This window comes from Hyperolius riggenbachi, chromosome 7 (assembly GCF_040937935.1).
Source record: "Hyperolius riggenbachi isolate aHypRig1 chromosome 7, aHypRig1.pri, whole genome shotgun sequence".
In the NCBI taxonomy this organism is placed as follows: Eukaryota; Metazoa; Chordata; class Amphibia; order Anura; family Hyperoliidae; genus Hyperolius; species Hyperolius riggenbachi.
In genome coordinates this window covers 47875991-47891956 of record NC_090652.1, presented here as the reverse complement: position 1 = coordinate 47891956, position 15966 = coordinate 47875991, and the positions used below count along the sequence as shown (strand labels likewise).

The 15966-nt window shown below is 45.7% G+C and overlaps 1 protein-coding gene across 1 annotated transcript in view; it reads right to left on the bottom strand.

Moving 5' to 3' along the window:
* Positions 1–15966, bottom strand: part of LOC137524296 (serine protease 27-like) — a 51781-nt gene that overhangs the window by 19255 nt on the left and 16560 nt on the right. The window contains exon 4 of the mRNA XM_068244008.1: positions 9082–9353. Coding sequence (XP_068100109.1) covers positions 9082–9353 — 272 coding nt within the window. The remainder of the gene's footprint in view (positions 1–9081; positions 9354–15966) is intronic.

The following is a 15966-nucleotide window of genomic DNA, read 5'->3' as shown; positions in this document are numbered from 1 at the left end:
GGGTCTTAGGTTTAGGCACCAACAGGGGGGTCTTAGGTTTAGGCACCAACAGGGGGGTCTTAGGTTTAGGCACCAACAGGGGGGTCTTAGGTTTAGGCACCAACAGGGGGGTCTTAGGTTTAGGCACTAACAGGGGGGTCTAGGGGTTAGGGGTAGGTACAGGGAGGGTTACTTAGTAATTTTTTTTTTTAACGTTATTATACGTTTCAGTATTTAAACGAAAGATTAACGTTTTTACAATTGCCGATTTAATGCACATTATTTAATGATTTATAACTTTAAAAACCATTAATTTTAAACGAAATACAGTACAATACATTTTTAAACGTTATCCATGCTTATCGTTAAAAACCCGGCGCCCTTTTTTCCCAGCGCCCCTTTTTAACGTACGCAATTTTACCACCTCTATGTAGTATGAGAGTCAACAGATATTGAATGTTATTAGCAGATTTTGTAGGTCAGGTCAGTGCTGTCCAACTTCATGGGCAAGGGGCGTGGCTAGCACCAGATTTTTCACCTGGAAGGCGCAGAGCATCAATGTCCCGGCTTTGGGGGCGGAGCCAAATGTGAACAAGAGGTGGGCCTGCTACAGGAGAGGGATTGACAAAAAAATAGTCCAGGCAAGCGAGTGCGAACGCTCGCTACATCCGTCCCAGGGGCCAAATTCGTCCCGCAGGCTGCCAGTTGAACAGCACTGGTGTAGGTAAACCCTGATACTAGGTAAAATGAGATACTTACCTAAGAAGAGGGCTGTGATAGACAGAAAACGAAAAAAACCACAGAGACACCGGGAGCCCCTATGGTGTATTACCTTCGCAAACCGGTATAAAAGAAGATGAAAAGCTACTCACAAGTGTGGGTTGCTGATAGGCAACCACTTAAAGGGAACCAGAGATGAACGTTTCACACAAAATAAACATATCAGTCGATAGCTTGTAAAGAATAAATGCTCTACCTGATAATTTTGCCGCTCTGGTGTGCCCTTTTTAGTGTTTTTTATCCATTATTGCTCCAGGAAAAATCAAATATGGCCGCCGGCTCATATCCCTTCTCCTTCCGGGTTATATGAGTTGTTCTGGATGTGCTGTCTAGGCTATATGAGACTAGGCTGCTATCTAGGCTAAATGCAGCCTTTCATCTATGTGCTTTCATATTGGTATGATCTGCCTGTAGGAAGTGTCACTGATAATAACTGCAGTTTCATTCCTATGAGAATCTAGTGCACACAGAGCACACAGGGATCATATTACAGCCACAGAGCTTCTCTCTCAGGAGCAGCAGCCCCTCCCAGTCATCACAGCTCTCAGTATGCAAAGCAGAAGATCTAAGCCAGGAGGGGGAAGGCTTGGGCTTGAAAGGACTCCACAGAAGAATGACTCAGCTATAATGATTCCAGGTCAAACCTCGACTGAATAGTCGATGGATTCTTATCACAGTTGCTAATAGACTAATTAAGCAGATAACAATGAAACTAAAAGCAGGGTAGGTGTTTACTGTCATGTTCCCACTGATAAATGTAATAAAATACATGAGGGTGCTTCATCTCTGGTTCTCTTTAAGTAGGCATGTGGGGAAGTCCCGTCCCCACTCGGTCTCTGATATGGATGGTCGCAGCTCCTTGGGAAAAAGTTTCTTACCGCATACTTGCGGTAAAAATAGCACTCCAACCGCGTGGGTTGCTATACGTAGACAGGATAATTGTAGGAGGCGCCCTTGTTGTAGGTTAAATGGTGTTTGTACACAGTGCAGTGTATAATGGTAAAGTAGAACCGCCTACCTTATGAACCGACACTTCACTCAGTAGGGGTAACGAATAACATTTATTGATAGATATCTAGGAGCGCTCAGCCGCAGCTCGGCTTGGCGCCCAGTCCGTCTACTCCTTCGATCAGCACCACATATAGACCTGATGAAGTGGTTTATGCCGTGAAACGCGTTGTCCTGAGTGCATTCTATCAATAAATGTTATTCGTTACCCCTACTGAGTGAAGTGTCGGTTCATAAGGTAGGCGGTTCTACTTTACCATTATACACTGCACTGTGTACAAACACCATTTAACCTACAACAAGGGCGCCTCCTACAATTATCCTACCTAAGAAGAGGGAAGCCACCGTGTCCTCCAGAGGCTACCCTCTAGTGGTGGGCAGAAATTATGCCTATGCGTAATTATGCATCGTAATTTGCAATTACACATCATAATCGTAATGCGCATGAAAAAATTAATTACTTAATTATGCGTAAAAAAAATTGCATGTACATGTCATTGCAAACCGTAATTATGCATGTTAGCATAATATTTGGCATAATTTTTGAGGCAAAAGTTTATACGCATATGAACAGATTTTTCGCATTGAATATTATATAATATTTAACTAACTAACGCATGCGCAGTACACTGGTGAATACATGTGAATATATTTACGCATTGAATGTGAATTACATGTAATTGTAGAATTATGGGAATAATTAAAATTCACAAACATAGTATGCTGTACGTAACGTAATCATAATCACACAATGAATGATTGTGAAACATTACGCAAAAGTTTGCGCAATTGTAATTGGCCCATTATGAGCACCACTACTACCCACATCCTCCTGGAGAGTGAGACCACCGCTGCTGCTTGGGACCCTCTTTATAATCGTGACTGCACCTTTGCAACACAGTTGTGCCTACGCAGTAGCAAGGAGACACTCATGTGCATGCAGCTTGGGCATACTGCGCAGATATACTCGTATTTGCGCAGGCGCAGTTCAGCTGTGTTCATGCATGAAGGGGAGCGAGGCAGCGTAACATACTGGGGACCAGGAGAATGTGGGAAGCCTCTGGAGGATATACTGGCTTTCCTTCTTATTACCGTAAGTAAGAATCTTATATTTGCCTTTAGGTTCATCTCAGGCACACTTGAATTACACACTTTCCGTTAGGGCCCTTTTACACTTAATGCGTTGGTATGCGTTAGTACGCGCTGGTATGTGTTTTTTCCATAGCAGTGCATTGTGAAAAAGATTTCAGTTAGAACGTATTTACTGGGAACTGTGCCATAGGGAAACATGGACATTACTTTGAAAATCAGTTTTCTTTCAGTTTTAACTGAGAGCAACTGATTAAGTGCAAAAGGGGCCTTACCGCTGCCCTCAGCGATCGGGCCTCAGTATCTCGGGAGACAGTTTGGCTCCAACCTCAGTACAGACGCATTGCTAGTGTATATGGTGGGCGGAAATATCACATATGCAAAATTTTGCATCGAAATGCGCAATTACGCATTATAATGCAACATTTCTGAGAAAATCCTAATTAATTTCATATATCAATAGTAGAATGGCAGCACTCCTGTGGTTCACTTGTCCAATGTGCCTGGTTGTGGGATGCACAGCACTTGAATCCCATTCAAATCTTGCAAAGAGTGTAGACCGCCTCCATTGTATTATGCTCTTTCAGTTTATTAAAAGACTTACAGACACATAGAAAAACAACGTTTCGGAGGCGAAAGGAGGTTCGCCTCCGAAACGTTGTTTTTCTGTGTCTGTAAGTCTTTTAATAAACTGAAAGAGCATAATACAATGGTGCCGGTCTACACTCTTTGCAATAATTAATTTCATATGTAACAGTAATATTTCATAATTTCACTAAATTTTTTGTGTAATGTTCTGCCGAATTTAGCGGTTAATACCAAAGCCCCCATACATGCTATTGCTACCAAAATTGCTACATATGTTAAGGAGAATATTCGGTACAAGTAAAAAAAAAAAAGGGTTTTTTTCAAAAAGACCTTGTAATTTTAAACAATCAATTTTTCTGAGTTTAAAACCCGTTTTTTCTTTGCATATTTAAAATCGATTTTTTTACTTGTACCCACTATTCTCCTTATCATATGTAGCAATTTTGGTGTCAATAGCGTGTATGGGGGCTTTGTTATTCACTACCAAAGTCGGCATGAAATTACGCAAAAATTACGCGAAATTACAAATGACAATACAAAATAAGTTACATTTACAAATCATAATTATGTATGGGCATAATTGTGAAAATGTATGCAATATTTTGTGTAAACATAATTAGCTGATTACTATCATCATGAGTGTAGACTAGTGACATGTTCTGTTACTATGGAGGAAGCACAGTGCGCATCAGATCAGTAGAGGTAAGGAAATAATAGTGGCAGGGGCGTAGCAATCGCTATAGCAACCATAGCGTTGCTATGGGGCCCCTATGTCGCAGGGGGCCCGCAGCAGGATGCCCCGCTAGGTGCTGGAGGGGTTGCAGCATGAGGGGAGAGCTTGGTGGCACGTCGGTGGGGAGGGTGGAAGTGCCCCCCCCCCCCCTCATCTCGGGCTCTCCCCTCTGCGCTCTTCCCTCCAGCATTAAACAAAGATTGTATGCAGGCGGCAGGGCAGTGGGGGCAGATACATACCTTCCGTGCGCTCCACCGATGCGTCTCTCTCTAGCTTCTGACGCGACTTCCTGTTTATACCGGAAGTCGCGTCAGAAGCTAGAGAGAGACGCATCGGTTGAGCGCACGGAAGGTATGTATCTGCCGCCGCTGCCCTGCCGCCTGCATACAATGTTTGTTTAATGCTGGAGGGAAGAGCGCAGAGGGGAGAGCCCGAGATGAGGGAGGGGGGGGGGCACTTCCACCCTCCCCACCGACGTGCCACCAAGCTCTCCCCTCATGCTGCGACCCCTCCAGTCCTCAAAACGGCCCTGAGCGGGCCCGGGGGGAGGGGGAGGGGCGGCCTAACCTGGGGGGTGCCGCCTGTCACTCACAACCCAACCTGGGGGTCCCTAACCTTGGGAGTCCCTGTCACTCACAACCCAACCTGGGGGTCCCTGTCACTCACAACCTAACCTGGGGGTCCCTGTCACTCACAACCTAACCTGGGGTCTCTGTCACTCACAACCTAACCTGGGGGGCGCCTGTCACTCACAACCTAACCTGGGGTCTCTGTCACTCACAACCTTACCTGGGGGGCGCCTGTCACTCACAACCTAACCTGGGGGTCCATGTCACTCACAACCTAACCTGGGGGGGTCCCTGTCACTCACAACCTAACCTGGAGGTCCCTGTCACTCACAACCTAACCTAGGGGTCCCTGTCACTCACAGCCTTACCTGGAGGTCCCTGTCAGTCACTACCTAACTGGGGGTCCCTGTCGCTCACAACCTAACCTGGGAGGTCCCTATCGCTCACAACCTAACCTGGGGGTCCCTGTCACTCACAACCTAACCTGGGGGGTCCCTGTCACTCACTACCTAACTGGGGGTCCCTGTCACTCACTACCTAACTGGGGATCCCTGTTACTCACTACCTAACTGAGGGTCCCTGTCGCTCTCAACCAAACCTGGGGGTCCCTGTCACTCACTACCTAACCTGGGGGGCTCCTGTCACTTCCTAACCTGGGGGGTGCCTGTCACTCACTACCTAACCTGGGGGTCCCTGTCACTCACTACCTAACCTGGGGGTCCCTGTCCCTTACTACCTAACCTGGGGGTCCATCACTACCTAACTGGGGGTCCCTGTCACTCACTACCTAAACTGGGGGCTCCTGCCAATACATACACTTGGGGTCCCTGTCACTACCTGAACTGGGGGGGGGTCCCTGTCACTACCTGAACTGGGGGTCACTGGTCACTACTTACACTGGGAGGCTCCTGTCACTGCCTGAACTGGGGGGCTCCTGTCACTGCCTGAACTGGGGGGCTCCTGTCACTGCCTGAACTGGGGGGCTCCTGTCACTGCCTGAACTGGGGGGGGGGTCCTGTCACTACCTAAACTTGGGGACTCCTGGTGCTACCTTAACTAGGGGGCACCTGTCACTACCTAAACTATCCAGGCCAGCCAGCCCAGCATCACCACCAGCCAACCAGCCCAGAATCACAGTCAAAAAGGCCACAGCATCACCACCAATCAGGCCAGCATTTACTTCAACCAGCCAAGCACAGACCAGCATCACCGTCAGCCAACCCAGCCACAGCATCACCACCAACCCAGCCACAGCATCGGCCACAGCATCACCGCCAGCCAACTCAGCCACAGCATCACTGCCAGCCAGGCCACAGTATCACTGCCAGGCCTTTCAGCCCACACATCATCCCCAATCCAGCCAAAAACAGTATTGCCAGGCACAGCAGCCAGTACAGGAGAATTCAGAAGCCAGGTGAGAGGTGTCTACCATATTAAGGGGGCATTCTGCCTATTTATGTAAAATGCTGTCTATTTATGTGCCTTATGACTGCTGAATTTGTCTTGTTGGGGGCCTCATGATTGCTGAATTTGTCTTGTTGGGGGCCTCATGATTGCTGAATTTGTCTTGTTGGGGGCCTCATGATTGCTGAATTTGTCTTGTTGGGGGCCTCACGATTGCTGAATTTGTCATCTTGGGGGACTCATGTTTGCTGAATTTGTCTTGATAGGGCCTCATGATTGCTGAATTTGTCTTGTTGGGGGTCACATGATTGCTAACTGCGAGACTATGGGAAAAGCTGAATCATGATCATATGAGACAATAGCATTAAACCTACTTTTTTAGCTTTTTAAAACAGAAAATAAAACTAGAAAAAATGAATTTATTTTTCAGGAGTAGGATGGATGAAATTGTTTATCTTCACAGTTTATTTTCAACTTGGATTTTCCATAATGTTCATGTATGAGTTAAAACGTTTGTACAGTATTTAGTTTAAATTGCTGTTGCCACAAGGGGGCCCAGTGATTTCTAGTTACGCCCCTGACTAGTACCTAAACTAGGGACACCTATAGACCTGGCTACTTATACTGTACTTCAAGGGGTGTGGGAATGTTGGGGTGGAGGGTCCTGGAGGAATGTTTGGGTGGGAGGTCCGAGGTCCGTGGGGTTGGAAGGTCGTGGGGGGGGGGGGGGGCATAAAATTTTTTTGCTATGGGGCCCAGTCATTTCTAGCTACGCCCCTGAATAGTGGTAACACTATCAGGCTGCACTTGACTCACCTGCCGCCTATTCTCACACATACCCTCCCCTCCTAGTGCCTTAGACTAACCCTCTTTCCTGAGCATACATTTGAAAAAGTCGCAAGCTAATTTAGGCGTGATGTTAAATAACAATATTACTAACAATAAGGGTGAACAACAATTTAAGTGCAACGTTAAATAACAATAAAAAAAACGGTAAACAACAATTTAATCGTGGTATTACATTATCTGTAAATTTACCGATAATGTACAACTTAACTATAACCTAACCTTACTCTCACACAGAACCCGCCCCTGGTGGTGCCTAACCCTAAGACCGCCCCTTGGTGGTGCCTAACCCTAAGACCCCCTCGGTGGTGCCTAACCCTAAGGGCCCTTTTACACTTAATCAGTTGCTCTCAGTTATAACTGAAAGAAAACTGATTTTCAAAGTAAAGCCAATATTTTCATATGGCACCTTATACACTTAATGCATTTTAACTGAAATCTTCCTCCTAATGGACTGCTTTGGAAAATACACGTACCAACGCGCACTAACGCGTACTAACGCATACTGACGCACACTAACACACACCACCTGATTAAGTGTAAAAGGGGCCTAAGACTCTCCAGTGGTGCATAACCCTAATACCCCCCTGGTCGTGCCTAACCCTAAGATCCCCTGGTGGTGCCTAATTCTAAGATCCCCTGGTGGTGCCTAACCCTAAGACCCCCCCCCCCCCTAGTGGTGCCTAACCCTAAGATCCCCTGGTGGTGCCTAACCCTAAGATCCCCTGGTGGTGCCTAACCCTAAGATCCCCTGGTAGTGCCTAACCCTAAGACCCCCCCCCCCAGTGGTGCCTAACCTTAACACCCCACAATCCCCGTTAACAATAAAACAATACATTTTGTTTCATTGATTAATATATTGGCTATTCTTGTGTCTGCTTGGAGTAGGTAAGTCCATCACCGTCTCAAGTTTTAAACTTTTTAGATATTTTTATCCTGTTGGCGCCTCTGTATCCAGACTATGCTATATTAAATCCACCCTTGGTGGAGGGGTGTTACCCCTTTTTTCCTCATCTACAGAGAGCGACTTCTTAATCCTGTGGGGTCAGGTCTAATCTCCCCATCTGCTTATACAGTGGTTGCTTTTAGGCAACCCTGCTTTGTGAGTATAGCTTTATTACCATTTTTATTCAATTACCAGTACTATATTTGGCTCTTGGAGTCCCTATTCCGTATTGGCCTAATATAGTATGTATTCCTATGTGGGCGGAAATGTAAAATGTGCAAACATCCAACGGCTGCACAGATCATCCTAATTATGGTACGGAGAAACTGATCACCCTTGGACCGAAGCAGGAAAAAAGGGCACAGGGGCCTATGTTAAAAGCAGCCTTTAGCAGCATTAGGTGGAAATTTGGGCGCATGGTGGCGGCCGTTAGCAGGCACCTCAGAGTTTTATCACAAATTGATATTTGTAGCTATGAAGGTAAATTTGGGCGCCCGGAGGCGCCGATTACCGGCAAGAGGGGACATTTTTTTTTTCTGCCCGGCATGCGGCACCCAAATTTACCCTCATAGACATATAATGTGGCTGTTGCGGCCGAGGGGAGGGTCAGGTTTGGGCACCACCGGGGGAAGGGGGACTAGGGTTAGGCACCATGGGGAGGAGGAAGTGGGGGTCTAGGCAACACTAGGGGGTAAATTTAGACACCCCCAGGGAAAGTTAGGTTTAGGCACAGCCAGGGATGTAAAGGTTTGGCACCACCAGGGGGTCTTTGGATTAGGCATCATGAGGGGGGGTTAGGTTTATGCACCACCGGGGGGAGGGCTTAGGATTAGGCACCCCCAGGGGTGATTTTAGGGTTAGGTACCACCAGGGGTTAGGGGAGGGTTCTGTGTGAAAGTAGAGTAAGGTTTAGCAATAGTAAAATATCAGCACATAATACCGATATTCTGCTATGGATATTTAGCAGTAGAATATCGCAAATTTTTGCGAGATTCTACTACCGGCAAACCCAGTGCCCTTTTCTCTGCATGCCTTTTATACATGTATGACCCTTGGGCAGTCACATATATGATCTGCACTAGCTCACTGCTGCTCAGGAACATTGGATATGAGATATGTATGAAGTGGGTGCCACTCACCGTCTTCCCTGATGTTTCCCCAACCGGTCAAAACACAAATTTTTCCATTAGGGAAGACCCGACCTTGTTCCGGCAAGCAGATTGGAAGGATGTAATTTGAGAAAGTGACTGAAATCTTCATCTTTATAAGTGCCATGTCTCCGCTATTGCCAGAGTTAACATATTTTTTGTTGTTAATAACATACTCCACATCGACCACAACTCTTGAGCTTGTTGGCTTTTCCAGAATAAAAATTCCGAACATTAACTTCATTTGTGCTGCAGGTCTATCTCTGAAATGGAGAGAATACACCTTTTTTATTATCTTGTAAAATTGATTGCATTGTTTTCTCAGTGAACTATCAATTGACTTGTACGTACCATATTTTTTGGGGTGACAGGAAATTTGGGTGTATGAAGCAAGTGGACAAAAAGGGCGCCGCTATTCACTCCCTTAATAAATATCGTTTGATGGGCGCCGAACAGGTAAAAAAGGGCGCCCGGAGATTATTGAAGTTTTAAAAATGGCGCCCGGAGATTCACTGGTGTAACTATCGCCCCTGCAGCTCCTGCGAACGTAGTAGGGCCCGGGGGACTCAGGGGCCCGGCGCCCGCCTGCATATATGGATGAACAAGCAGACGGGCCGGCAATCAATACATTTACAGCGAGTCACTTGCCTGTGCCTTGCCCAGTTGCACAGGATGCACAGTGACAACACGCAGAGGCAGAGCAGCTGCTTGATGCTGCTGCCTCTAATCCCGTCAGACCTCACTGCCCCGCCCCCATGAAGCACGTGGTGGTCCTGGAAGAAGAGTGAAGGAAGATGCAGGCACCCCATTGTGACAGCCTGCCTGAGTTGCTGTGACTCCAGAGGGAAAGATCGCTGCCTGCAGTCCTACAGAGGGACTCCTGCTGTGTGTAAATATGTTTTTTCCTTTCTGCAACCTGCCTGTCACTGCCTTTTATGTTGCTGATTGCCCTGGGGATGAGGGAGAAAGGAGGGGGAAAAGAGGAGTGTGTAAAGCAGGGATTTCTCTCTCACTTCGTTAAAGTGGGCCTGAACTCTTGCACAGGACAGAAGGAAAATATAGAGAAGTGCACCCTGTATGTATTTAGAGAGTTTAGTCTGTGTAATCCCCCCTCATCTGTCACTAATCACAAGCTGTAATTTGATTCCTCAGCTGTGTCACCTGACTGCCACCGCAGATAAGGTACCTTAGTTCTGACCCAAATATAAAAATGGCACACTGCTTGTGTATTGGGAATAGTGCAGAAACTAACCACACCTCCTTTGCCCCTATATCTGTAAAGTGGGTTGTTCCCGAGTCCTGGTTAGCGCAGGCGCAGTATCTCCACGTGAGGACATACGCACTCCTGCCCAAGCGGAGTATCGTAGTATTCCCGTGTCAGTGGGCATTGGCGTCGGGTACGTCTTCCCGCAGGAGTGCGTGCATGCTCCCGCGGACATACTGCGTTCAGACCAGAACTCAGGAACGGACCATTTTACAGATAACAGACATCAGGGCTAGGGAAGTTTCTGCGCTACTCCCGTACCCACACAGGGCGTCATTTTTGCAGAGTTGGGACAGGCACTGGAGAAGTGGCAGGAAGTGGGGAATAAGGATGACAGCAGTAATTAGCACTGTAATCGTTCGTTGTCAACAAGGAACGAACTTTTAATTGACGAAAGAACGACCTAAGTAAAGTTAGTTGTAAAATGTGTGTAATGATCACATCGTTAGAACGAACGTTACACCACGTAAAAGCACTTATTGCGCCTGCGCATAAAAATGAAAAGTTCCATGGAGAAATAGTGAAATGCGCATGTCAAGCCTAGTACGAACGACCGTTTCCAACAATGTGCTACTTTTGCAAACGATCGTCGTTGGGAAAAATCCGACAAGCTAGATCGTTCGTTTTGAACGATCTAGCTCGTCCGTCATTCGACTTCATGGTCGTTGGCTGCTTTTTTTCAAACGATCGTCGTTTGAAATGATCGGGGAACGATCGTTTCAAACGACTATAGTCGCATGTGTGTACGCACCTTTAGAGGTGGCTGGATGTGATGGAAACACAGAATATGAACAGACAGAGTTAGGACAGGTGACAAGTGGCTGGGTGTGAGGGTGAGGGAGGCGACAAATGGTAGGATGTGAGGATGAGGCAGGGTGTAGTGCTGGGATAGGTGACAGAGAAGATTCAAAATGTGAGCATGATGCAGGGAACAGTACTATGTCATGTGGCTGGCCAAGAATGTGAAGCAGGAGACAGAGCTGGGAAAGGTGACTGTTTGTCAGGAGGTGTGTAGGAGGTGGACTTAGAGGGTTGGAGTTCTCAATTACCTGGGGCTTCTTGCTTCTGCAGTCTATCAGGTTTTTGCCGTAGTTACATTTTTCTCCAGGTTGCTCCTGTCCTTTCTGAAAGATCTGGCAACTGTATGTCTCCTTAGTCTCACTTATGTGGCTTGGAGTGTTCTGCACATGCACAGTTTTTGTGAACTGTGCATGTGCAGAATGCTCCCATCTGCAAGAGTGCAATCACTGCGCCTGTGTGAGGTCTGGCGCGCCTGGCTGTGCATAAAGCCATTTAGCTTAATGCTCAAGCACAGCTATACTCGCACAGGGGCAGTACAGCTGTGTTTGTGCATTAACCTCCTTGGCGGTAACCCCGTGTGTGACACGGGGTAAGCCGCCGGAGGGTGCCGCTCAGGCCCTGCTGGGCCGATTTTCATAATTTTTGCTTTGCTGGACGCAGCTAGCACTTTGCTAGCTGCGCCAGCACTCTGATCGCCGCCGGCCCCTGCCCGATCGCCGCTATCTGCTGCGGCGCGGGCCCCCCCCCCCCCTCCAGACCCCAGCGCTGCCTGGCCAATCAGTGCCAGGCAGCGCCGAGGGGTGGCCCGGGACTCCCAATGACGTCCCGACGTCAGTGACGTCGGTGACGTCATCCCGCCCCGTCGCCATGGCGACGGGGGAAGCCCTCCAGGAAATCCCGTTCTATGAACGGGATTTCCTGATCGGAGATCGCCGAAGGCGATCGAAGCGGGCGGGGGGATGCCGCTCAGCAGCGGCTATCATGTAGCGAGCCCTCGGCTCGCTACATGATAAAAAAAAAAAAAATTTTTTTAAAAACTGCTGCGCTCCCTCCTGGCGGTATTTTTCATACCGCCAAGGAGGTTAAAGGAGAACTGTAGAGAGAGGTGTTTGGAGGCTGCCTTATTTATTTCCATGTGAACCTCCGGACTAAAAATCGACTCAGCAGCACTGAAAAGGCTTGGTGTTTCTTTAACAGTTTCACAGCATCAGAACTTTGTCTCTCTTTTACAAGCCTTATTTTTAGCTGCACAGAAGAAAACTGCCCAGGCTTTTTTCCCCTGATGCTGTGCAAAGCATGATGGGATTTCTGATGTTTTTGTTCTAGTTCTGCTGTTTTTTTTTTTGGTTTTTTTTGCATTTTGAATCTGACATTTGAAGCCTAGCGCATGCAGCTGGGAGGGGTAATCAGGACGGAAACAGTAAATTCGGGCGCCTGAGGCTAGTGGACAAATCGGGCGCCGCCATTCACTTCTATAATAAATATCGTTTAATGGGCGCCCGGTAGGAAAAAAGGGCGCCGGAGAAAACTAACGTTTTAAAAGCGGCGCCCGGAGACTTAATGTTTTATTACTGTTTCTCATGATTACACATTATTTAATGATTTATACATGTTTAAATATTATTTTTAAACGAAAACCAGTACAATATTTTTCCCAAACATTATTTTTAAACGAAAAACATTACTTTTTTTTTTACATTATTTTTAAATGAAAAAAATTACAGGGGGGTCTTAGGTTTAGGCACCAACAGGGGGGTCTTAGGTTTAGGCACCAACAGGGGGGTCTTAGGTTTAGGCACCAACAGGGGGTCTTAGGTTTAGGCACCAACAGGGGGATCTTAGGTTTAGGCACTAACAGGGGGGTCTTAGGTTTAGGCACCAACAGGGGGTCTTAGGTTTAGGCACCAACAGGGGGGTCTTAGGTTTAGGCACCAACAGGGGGGTCTTAGGTTTAGGCACTAACAGGGGGGTCTTAGGTTTAGGCACTAACAGGGGGGTCTTAGGTTTAGGCACCAACAGGGGGGTCTTAGGTTTAGGCACTAACAGGGGGGGTCTAGGGGTTAGGGGTAGGTACAGGGAGGGTTACTTAGGCACCAACAGGGGGGGTCTTAGGTTTAGGCATCAACAGGGGGGTCTAGGGGTTAAGGGTAGGTACAGGGAGGGTTACTTAGTAATTTTTTTTTTAAACGTTATTATGCGTTTCATTCTTTAAACGAAAGATTAACGTTTTTACAATTGCCGATTTAATACATATTATTTAATGATTTATAACGTTTAAAAACATTACTTTTAAACGAAATACATTTTTAAACGTAATCCATGTTTATCGTTAAAAACCCGGCGCCCTTTTTTCCCATCGCCCCTTTTTAACGTACGCAATCAGGACACAGGTCAGTTGGAACTGTGTCTCCTGGTCCTTGTCCCCTCCTTTCAACCAAAAAGATGGCTGCCCCCATGACAAAGATGGCAGCCCCCATGCATCACAAACATTTGCCTGTTCTTTTAAAACAGGGTGGGTAAGAGATTATATTACCCATCTATTCTAATTAACATAACTAATGTAACTTGATGACAGTATGTTTGTTTAGGCTGAAGTTCCTCTTTAAGCAATACCAGTTGCCTGGCTATCCTGCTGATCCTCTGCCTCTGCCTCTTTCAGCCATAGACTCTGAACATTAGTGAATATTACAGACCAACATCGCTGCAAGAGACTCTTGAATTTCATACCACACTGCTCTTAAAGGAGAAATGTAGTGAGAGGTGTATGTAGGCTGCCATATTTATTTCCTTTTAAACAATACCAGTTGCCTGGCAGCCCTGCTGGTCTATTTGGTTGAAGTAGTGGCTGAATCACACCAGAAACAAGCATGTAGCTAATCTTGTCATATCTGTCAAAATTGTCAGAAAAACCTGATTCACATAATAAAGCAATCACTAAGGGGGGGATTTAGGGTTAGGCACCACCAGGGGGGTCTAAGGGTTAGGGATAGGTACAGGGAGGGTTTTGTGTGAAAGTAGGGTTAGGTTTAGCTGTAGTAATATGTTAGTACTGTAATATTCACTAATGTTTAACAACAGTTTTTACGAACGTACTTATATTTTTTTTCATCGTTATAAATAATATTTTCAGATTTTATTACATGAATTAACAAAAAAATAAAGGTTATACAGATTATACAATTATAACGATTATACATATATTATCATTTTTTAACAAACGTAATTATAGGTTTTACTTTTAAAACAGGGAAGATTATCGTTTTCACAATTTACTATTTCATACACATTATTAAATGTTTTTTTTAATTTGTAAAAGATTGTCAACGATATACAGCACAATATTTTTTTATAAACGCTATTATCGTTTACACCACGCGCCCTTTTTTCCCCGATGCCCCTTTTACATGTACGCATTTTTTGGACTATAAGACACTTCTGACCATAGGACACACCTAGGTTTAGAGGACAAAACCCAGAGGAAAAATATATAGTAAACCTGGTGCAAAGGTGAAGGGGCATCTTGTGGATTATGCCCCCTTTGTATTTCATGCCCCCTTGTACTTCTTGTGTCTCCCTGTGTCCTCCTTTGTCCCCCTAAGATCCCTTGTGTCTTCCTCTGTCCCCCATGTGACCCTCCTTGTGTCCTCCACTATGCCCCTTTGTGCGCCCCTTGTGTCCTCCTCTATGCACCTTTGTGTCCTCCTGTGTCCTCCTCTACATGGGCACAGAACAGGGATTTTCCAACATTGCAGCAGGTTGGAGGTTCGTAGTGGCAGGCGTTTACAAGTCAGGAACTCCCTGCATTTGGACTATAGGACGCAGTGAATTTTTTAGGAGAAGGAGAATAGATGCAATTGTTTTTCTCATCAGTTTATTTTCACCTCGGATGTCCGTTAACCACTTATAGAACGCAGTCGGACCAGACACTTTTTTTCCATTCAGACCACTGCAGCTTTAACGGTTTATTGCTCGGTCATACAACCTACCACCTAAATGAATTTTACCTCCTTTTCCTGTCACTAATACAGCTTTCTTTTGGTGCTATTTGATTGCTGCTGTGATTTTTAGTTTTTATTATATTCATCAAAAAAGACATGAATTTTGTCAAAAAAAGGATTTTTTTTACTTTCTGGGCTGACATTTTTCAAATAAAGTAAAATTTCTATATACATTTTTGTCCACATTTATTGTGCTACATGTCTTTGATAAAAAAAAATCCAATAAGTGTATATTTATTGGTTTGGGTAAAAATTATAGCGTTTACAAACTGTGGTGCAAAAAGTGAATTTTCCCTTTTTGAAGCATCTCTGACTTTTCTGACCACCTGACATGTTTCATGAGGTGCTAGAATTCCAGGATACTATAAATACCCCCCAAATGACCCCATTTTGGAAAGAAGACATCCCAAAGTATTCACTAAGAGGCATGGTGAGTTCATAGAAGATTTTATTTTTTGTCACAAGTTAGCGGAAAACGACACTTTGTGACAAAAAAAAAACTAAAAAAAAAAGTTTCCATTTCTGCTAACTTGTAACAAAAAAAAATGAAATCTGCCACGGACTCACCATGCTCCTCTCGGAATACTTTGGGGTGTCTACTTTCCAAAAAAGGGTCATTTGTGGGGTGTGTTTACTGTCCTGACATTTTGGGGGGTGCTAAATTGTAAGCACCCCTGTAAAGCCTAAAGGTGCTCATAGGACATTGGGCCCCTGAGCGCACCTAGGCTGCAAAAAAGTGTCACACATGTGGTATCGCCGTACTCAGGAGAAATAGTATAATGTGTTTTGGGGTGTATTTTTACACATACCCAT